At 41.0% G+C, this 9,209-nt stretch overlaps 1 protein-coding gene across 1 annotated transcript in view; it reads left to right on the forward strand.

Moving 5' to 3' along the window:
- LOC149199480 (uncharacterized) overlaps window positions 1-4,320 on the forward strand; it is a 135,656-nt gene extending 131,336 nt beyond the window's left edge. The window contains exon 3 of the mRNA XM_089400585.1: window positions 4,159-4,320. Within this exon, the coding sequence (XP_089256711.1) occupies window positions 4,159-4,320 (162 nt within the window). The remainder of the gene's footprint in view (window positions 1-4,158) is intronic.
- The last annotated feature ends 4,889 nt before the right edge of the window (window positions 4,321-9,209 follow it).

Raw genomic sequence — 9,209 nt, forward strand, 5'->3', positions numbered from 1 at the left:
CAATTATTAATAATACTAAAAATTAATGTTATTATCAATAATATTAATATAAATATAAAAACCATATTAAAAATAGTTAATATTATGTTATAATAATAATAATAATAATAATAATTATACTAATAGCCTAAGGGATAGCTCAATTGGTCGAGTTCTCATTGCTAAGTAGTTTGCTTATTGGGAGGTCACGAGGTCAAATATCCTTGATGCCCTTAAGGTTAGGCTTGATATATTAGCCTTCCTTTGATGGATCTGTGTGGATTACTACTCGTTGACGTAGTGGTCACTCAGTGACCGCAAATTGTGGTTGCCTTTAAAAAAAGGATATATATATATATATATATATATAATAATGAACTAATTATGAAATTATCAAATAAACATTTAATAATAATCAAACAACAATTTAAATGTGGTTGATAGGAAATTCAACTTTAAACACTCCACCAAAACACAATTATTAAACACTAGCCTCTTCCAAAACACACCGAGACCAATGACAAAAGTTGCACTAATTCAAATCAACAAGATAATGATCATGACCATTCATGCTTTCCAACCAATCCCTTCTTGCATTGTCTTGCATTTTTGCATAATGTTGAAAAGAAAAAGGCGGTGAAATCTGCAAACCATCTATTGATTTCACTCTTGATATAGTTGTAAATGTCAAAGGAATAATATTAAACCTAAGGGATAAATATTATAAACCCAAGGTATAAAAACCCTAAGATAAATATTATAAACCCTAAAATAAACATGCTTGACCATGATTTACCATCATTGATTTTCATACTGAGACGATGTTTGTCACAATGTGACGTTGGACCATGGTTGACCATGGTTGATTTTCATATTGAGACAATCTTTGACACATTGTGACATTGGACCATCGTTGAATATGGATGACTATGATTGCAAACCCAAGCTATTTATATTAAACCTTAGCATTAATATTTTAAACCATATAAATAATATTATACCCTCAGAATATGAACCAAATAAACCCAACGGATTGATATAATAAACCAAAGGGAATAATAAACCGAAGGGATTAATTCTAAAACCCAAAAGGTATTATAAACTCAATAGAATAATATTACAAATGCAAGGTATATAGACCCTAAAGAGATTGATATTATAAACCCAAGGAATTAATACTAAAATCCCAAGGGATTACAAACCCAATAGATTAATAATATAAACCAGAGGGAATAATATTAAACCTAGGAGATTAAGAGTATAAACCCAATGTATAAAAACCCTAAGATAAATATTATAAACCCAAGGGAATAATATTAAAGCCAAGGGATACATATTTTTTTTCCGAAGAGAAAAATCGTAATCTTTCATTATATGAGAAAAATTACATGTAGTAGATGCCTGTAGGCATATGCGCTATCTGGTTTTGTCCGCTAGAACTAAATACATATTTTGAATTCACAAAACTTGACCTTGCCGGCAATTTTCAAAAAACTGTCTGTGATGCAATTAGCAAAAAATAAATATTCATGTTCAGTTCTATATACGCACTTTAAATACAAGGAAAATAACAAAAACATCGGTCAGTTCTCCATTGTCTATGGTCGTTCCACCCTGTGATATTCTTGATCTATGTACGGTCTATGGTGGTATTGATAGACTTCTGAATCCTTCTGCTCTGTAATTATCCACAAGCCTCTGGGAAGTAACGAGCCCTCCTTGGAAAGCTTGTCAACATCCTCATTGTATTCCCTGTGGATGTGTTGACAAGATATCAGATTAAAAGCTTATTTGAGATTTAGCATGTCAATAAGAATGTTTTGTAGAGTAATGGCATGACATTGATTAACAACATTGAACCAGTTTATGATGATTTGTGAATCTCCATAAATCTGAACAGATAAGCAGTTATGTGCCAGGGAGAAATGTAGCAGGTGTCTAAGTGTAAGGAGCTCAGCATAATTATTAGATCGATCTCCCATACCCAGTGTGACTTTGTAAGAATGTGTTTTAGAGATATATAGGCAGAAACCCCCCCACATCCATGAGGTTGTGCTGCTCCATCAAAAAAGGCCCATGGCCGAGACTTATCAATGTTCCCGGGCCCTGATATAGAGCGAGTGCGAGGAGGCAAGTCCTCCGGGATATCATGGAACGCAGTCAGGGCTTGTACAAAGAGTAGATGCCAATTGATAGGTTGGTTTTTGAAGATGAAACGATTTCGCCCAAGCCAGATAGACCAGCAGAGAATGAGAGGAAGGCATTGCTCTTTATGCTTTTGATGGGCAGATGTCCAGTAGTTCCAGGCATGAATAATAGAAGGTCCCTGCCATGTGTTCCTGATAGCGAGCTGCTGGGTGATTTCTTGCCAGAAGTGGGAGACTTGTGTACAGTGTAGAAATAAATTCTCATTAGACTCAGATGCCTGTTTTCATAGCACACATCTGCTTGGCCCGTAGAAAAATCGACGCATGAGCGCCTCTCCCGTGGGGGTCTTGTTGTTCAGAACAGACCACATGAATAGCCGGGTTTGTGGGGCTTCTTTTAACCTCCGTAATTGCTGCCACCAGTTCTGAGGATGGAGAGGTTTTCGAGCCTGTATAAGATGTAGGTATCCTAGCTTAGGGCTGTAAGTCTCGTGCACAGCAGGGGTCCAAACAAGGGCATCGGGTTCTTGATTGAGTAGAATATGAGCCTCCTGAAGTTCCCTTATGAAAAAATCCCATGCTTGTTGCCACTGTTCAGGGATATCCAAATCATGAGCTGATCTCCACTGTTGTCTGAGGAAAATGCGGGGGTCAGGATCTGCAATATGTGCTAATGTCTTGACCTCTCTACGATTTAGGAAGAGTATGAGCTCCGGAGGAAGAATATATAGGTTGTCACCCCTTATCCACGGGTCAATGCCAATTCTTACTGACTGTCCATTGTTTATGCACCATGCCAGGTCACCTTTGATGAAAGGCATTGTTTGTAGTATGGATTTCCAAACAATAGAGATGCCTCCTCTAGGCCAAGTTTGTTGTCTCACCCAGTCCAAGATCTATAGTGGCCAAATGTACTTGTGAAATGTTACAATATTCCAGAGATTGTTTGCAGTGAGGAGAGTCCAGCTCATCTTAGGAGCTAGGGATTTTGCAAAGGTGGGCAGCTCCTTTATCCCCCAGCCCCCCCACTTCTTGGGTAGAGCAATGGATTTCCAAGACACCCAAGCAAAAAAATTACCTTCCTTATGCCCCTTCCAAAGGTATCGGCTGCAAAGTTGTTGTAGTCTACTGAGAATTTCCCGAGGAATCCATGCAAGGGACATCCAGTGTATAGGGGTGGCTTCCAGGACTGATTTGATTAGGACCAGCTGCCCTGCTCTGGAAAGCAGCCTGTGGTTCCAACTTTTTAATCTTTTTTCTTCCTTAACTACTAGCCAGATCCAGTCTGCTATCCTGTAGTAATTTGGTTTTATCCGGAACCCCAGATATTTGAGACCTTCTAAGAGATTATGAGGACTGTATTGAAAATGTAGATTGGTCGTTTGAGCTTCAAGAGGGGTAATGCAAGACTGGGTAATAGTAGATTTTGACTGATTGACAGACATGTGAGTAGCTAATTCAAAGAGATTGAGGATCTCATGGAAAGTGACCGAGTCCTTGGTACTGCAATTTAAGAAAATCAGGACATCATCAACAAAGAGCAGGTGGATGAGGTATAGAAGTTCAGTCATTTTGAGGCCCTGTAGTCGACCTTCCCTCTTTGCAAAGGCGACAAGGATACTGAGGCCCTCCATCACCAAGAGGAATAACAGGGGGGATAGGGGACAACCCTGTCTTAATCCTCGTTTAGCATGAAAGAAAGGTGTGGCTGACCCATTGATTAGAATGCTATAGGAGACAGAGTTTATGCAGCAAATGATCCAGTTTATGAATTCAATAGGGAAACCTAAATGAATGAGGATCATCTTAATGTAGAGCCATGATACATGATCAAAAGCTTTTGCGAGGTTGATCTTGAGGATGATGCACTTTTGAATTTATGGAATGGATGGTTTCTTGAGCAGTTCCAATGGCTTCATGGATCTGCCTCTTGTGGAGGAAAGCAAACTGTTCAGGGGAGATGTGTTGAGATAGGATGGGGCAAAGCCTATTAGCTATGATTTTAGCTATGATTTTGTATAGAGTATTGCAGAGGGATATAGGCCGAAAGTCATTGAAAGTGTTTGGGGAGTCCGATTTCGGGATGAGTGCTATGAAAGTGGAGTTAATAGCCTCATACATTCTTCCTGACAGCCTGCATTCTTCTACTACACTGAGGAGGTCATTGCCAATGATGTCAAAGAAGGCCAGATAGAATTCAATAGGCCATCCATCTGGTCCAAGGCTCTTGTCCTTTTGGAACCACTTGAGAGTTTGCTCCAATTCTTCAATAGTGACAGGGCCAGAGAGCTCGTCTGCAGATTCTTGATCTACAAATCAAGGGAAATGCCCTGCAACATGAATGATCTCAGCCAGATTGCATCCAAGAGGTTCTTTGAATAGGTGTTGAAAATGTGCAATGCCCAGTTGTGAGAGCTGATGAAAAGTGTGGGCAGTGCCTCCTTCCTGAGTGGGCAATTCCCAGATAGTGTTAGCAGCTTTCCTACCTTTGGCGAAATTTTGAAAATACTTGGAGTTTTCGTCTCCTGCCTTGAGCCAGATGGCCTGACTCTTTAGTCTCCATGTTTCCTCCTGATCCTTTAGAATCTTTGCTCGTTTGTTCTCCAGGTCAATCAAGTGGGCTTTGTCCTCAGGACTAATATAACCCCTACTATTTTCATCATTGAGGCCCGCAAGGTTAGCTTCCACTGAAATGAGGGTTTGGTTATCCTTCAAGTTTTTTTTCTTTGGCCCACTTAATGGTGAGATTATTTAGCTGAAGGATATTTTGGCAGAATCCCGTTGCCTTGGAGTGATGCAAGGGGGATGAGTTTTGTGCCCAGTGAGTCTTAACCATCTCAATGAAGCCCGGATCCCATAACCATACAGAATTAAACTTGAAGGGAGCCCGGGGTTTGATGGGAGGTCCGATAATTTCCAAATAGATGGGGGAGTGATCAGATATGCTCCTAGATCCAACCCATTGCCTATAGTGAGATAGAAGCTGGAGTACTTGGGCCTTTATGACAAACCTGTTAAGTCTCCTGGCTAAGGCTGCCTCCCTAATCCTTCTGTTCCTCCAAGTAGGTATGGGCTTTATCATGGGCACATCAATAAGCTGTGCCTGGTTAAGGAGAGATTCCATGACTTCTGAGAGAGGGTCAATCTAAGTGGCTATGCCCCACGAATCATTGTATCCAATGGAGAAATTAAGATCCCCTCCTAATATTAGATTGTTGAGTGAGGTTAGAGATAGTTTAGAGAGGTGCTGCCAGAAGGATTCTCTTCCTTGGCAAGGCCCATATAAATTTAAGACCTTGAGCTCCTTACCCAATTCAGCAGAATAGAGATCCATTCCCAAAAAACGCTTTCCTTTCCAGGTTGCAATGGGTTTTATAGAGTGAGGGTTGTATCCAATAGCCAACCCCCTAGAACGTCCCGTGGCATCAATAACAGTGAAAATCCATCCAGGGCAAATGGACTGTAGTGAATTAGAGATAAGCATAGCTTCCCCTAGGCTTTCTTGAAGAAGAATAATGTTAATTGGCTCCATGGAAAATAGTCTACAAAGGGCTAGCTTTTTTGGGGAGCTAGACATTCCCCTATAGTTGAGAGAGAGGCATTTCATGGGGGAACCAATGTAGGGGTTGTCTTTGCTCTAAGGACCTCATCGATAGATGGTTATCGACCCGAGAGGACTTCAGCCCCTGCACCGAGGATAGCATGGGAGAGGTATGATTTGCAACCGCGGGATGGCCTGGTCAAGGAATGGAGTTCTCAATCTGAGATTGTAGGGGAATGAGGGTTCCACGGGGGATGAGGGGGGCGAAGGGTGAGTCACAGGATGAATGGGGAGGGGGTCATGGAATCAACCAGATGGTGGGGAGGAGGGATGCAAAAGATGGATGCCGAGGTGGAGATGTTATGAGATTGTAGTGCATATTTATGCAGACCAGTTGATAAATTAACATTAGAAAAAGATGGAGATAGGGGAAGAGGAGTACCCGCTGATCGAGCTGCTTTCGCCGCTGCTCGTGCATGAGTCAGTGGTGGGGATGGGGGACCAGTGGATGTACTCGCTGCTTGATTCACAGGCTTGGACGGTGTCGCCATGCAAGATGTATCTGGAGCTGGCTCTGTGGTCTTCCTGCGATGCACCAGGGTTCCTTGTTCATTTTCCAGACCATGTACTACTGGTGCCTCCTGTGATTTATTTACCAGAGGACATTCTTTGAAAATATGCCCGACCTTGTGGCATCTGCGACAACGAAATGGCACACCCTCATAATCCAGGATCTGAACTCTGGTAAAATTCCTCCACTGTAGCGTGATCCTTTCCTCCAGTCCTTCCCTAGTGTCCAGATGAACCAAAATGCGAGCTAAGGAGCGATTTTTGGATTGCACAATGGTTTTGTCGTAGTCCAAATAGGTGCCTAGGGTGTTCCCAATTTTTATGAAGACCTCCTCTGACCAGTACTGCAAGGGTAGCCCCGGTAACCTCACCCAAAGCAGCCCTGCTCTGATTTTCTCTCTCTCAGGATCAAAAAGAGGGCTCCAACGCTTGAGTAACACCAGTGCCATTTCTATATGCCAGAACCGAGCGAGGGCTAAGTTTGTGTATTCTTCATTTGCAAAACGGAGGACAAACCAACTGCGAGCCAGGGTTTGTACCATTGGAAATTGTTGGAACGTCTGACCCCAAATCTCCTTTACCCAGAGCCCTAATTGCTCCATTGTATAGGTCCGGCCTTGAACCATGCCCACCAAAACCTTGCTGGCATTGTCTGCTATATCACCCATGGTGAGGCCTTCACCGAACTTGATGGTGTAGTCTTTGCCGGAGACCTTGATGCACTTTGATTTCTTCTTCCATGTGCGCGAAGCAGTTGGATGCGATCACAGATTGTCAACTGGGGTATTTGTCTCTACAGATGGACCCTCAGATTGTACCTTGACCACCGAAGTGACAAAACATCTAGAGGGCGTCTCTGATTCCAAAGGTGCACTACCAGCGCCTGTGGTATCTGTAGCTAGATTTGAGGGAAAGTCTGAACATGTCCCATGAATGGGGTTAGGGTTAGGGTTTTGCTGATAGCAGAAGTCGGAGGGAGGGGTGGGATCGTATAACGGGGATGAGAAAGAGGTGAGAATATTAAGGGTAGTGAGGGACATGGGTGGGCAGTCTAGACCGGGCGAATCTATGGAGAGGGATCCGAGACGAGGGGAGTTGTCGACATTCCCAGGCAAGGTGACAAATGACACTGGATGCGAACAGGACGGGGCAGAGGAAGCGACAACCGACCTCTGAACAGAGTTTTGAAAAATGACCTGGTCGGAAAATGGATCTGGAGAATAATCAACATCATTGAGGTCCATTTCGTCCATGATTAACCGTGGAAAATGATAGGTGCAGGCAGGGACCGGAGCTGAGAGTTGTCGGGTTGATCGTAACGGTTGAGCTTCAGGGTTAACCAGGGTTCACGATGAAAGCAGTGCTAGGGCTGCAGATCTCCATCCTCCCTCCTTCAAGGGATAAATATTACAAACCCAAGGAATATAAACCCTGAGATAAATATTATAAACCCTAAGATAAATATTTGTCACATTGTAACGTTGGAATATGGTTAGCTATGATAGATTTTCCTATTGGGACAATGCTTGTCACAATGTGACGTTGGAGAATGGTTGACCATCGTTGACCACAGTTGATCTCCATATTGAGAGATTATTTGTCACAATGCGACGTTGGACCCTAGTTGACCATGGATGACCATTGTTGTGACAATGTGACATTGGACCAAGAGATAGCCTTTGTCACAATGTAACCATGGTTGACCATGATTGAACCCAAAGGCATTATAAACCCAAGGGAATAATATTAAACCCAAGGGAATAATAAATCCAAATGATTAAAAACCCAACGGATTGATAATATAAACACAAGAGAATAATATTAAACCCAAGGGGTTAATATTATAAACACAAGGTATATAAACCCTAAGATAAATATTATAAACCCAATGGAATAATAAACCCAAGGGATTAATTATAAAACACAAAGGTATTATAAACCTAAGGGATTAATATTATAAATGCAAGGTATACAAACCCTAAAGGGACTGATATTATAAACCCAAGGGCACAATAAAACCAAGGGATTGATACTAAAAAACCTATGGGATTAAAAACCTAACAGATCAATAATATAAACACAATGGAATAATATTAAACCCAAGGGATTAATATTATAAACCCAAGGTATATGAACCCTAAGATAAATATTATAAACCCAAGATAATAATAAACCCAAGGGAATAATATTAAGCCCAATGGATAAATATTATAAACCTGAGGACTATAAACCCTAATTTAAATACTATAAATGCTCGATAAACATTTTTCACAATGCGACATTGGAATATGGTTGACTATGATTCATTTTCGTATTGAGACAATGTTTGTCACAATGCAATGTTGGACAATGGCTGATCGTCGTTGACCATGGTTGATCTCCATATTGTGACAATCTTTGCCACAATGAAATGTTGGACCATGGTTGACCATGGATGACCATGGTTGTGACAATGTGACGTTGGACAAAGAGATAGTATTTGTCACAATGTGACCATGGTTGACCATGCTTATTGACAACGGTTGACCATGATTGAACCCAAAGGTATTATAAACCAAAGAGAATAATATTAAACCCAAGAGATTAATATTATAAATGTAAGGTATATAAACCCTAAAGAGATCGATATTATAAACCCAAGGGATTAATACTAAAAACCCAAGGGATTAAAAACCCAACAGATTGATAATATAAACCCAAGGCAATAATAATTTTTTTTTCTAAGTAAGATTGTTCTATTAATATGATACAAAAAATTAATTACAATGAGGCATGGCCTCAATAGTATTGAGCATCATTCATCACAAAATAATACTGTCTAGCCTTGACTGCCCTAACAAAGGGGAAACCAGTCCATGAAATCAAAAGAACCCACACAAGGGTTATTAGTTTTGACAAAAAGAACAAAAAGAAACATCTTATACATTGCATAGACATAACCATAAAACACAGACTTAACTGTAAATGCCCAG

Source organism: Pinus tabuliformis, chromosome 2_1, assembly GCF_031772625.1.
Source record: "Pinus tabuliformis cultivar Carrire ecotype Pingquan chromosome 2_1, CPIR1, whole genome shotgun sequence".
NCBI classification, from domain to species: Eukaryota; Viridiplantae; Streptophyta; class Pinopsida; order Pinales; family Pinaceae; genus Pinus; species Pinus tabuliformis.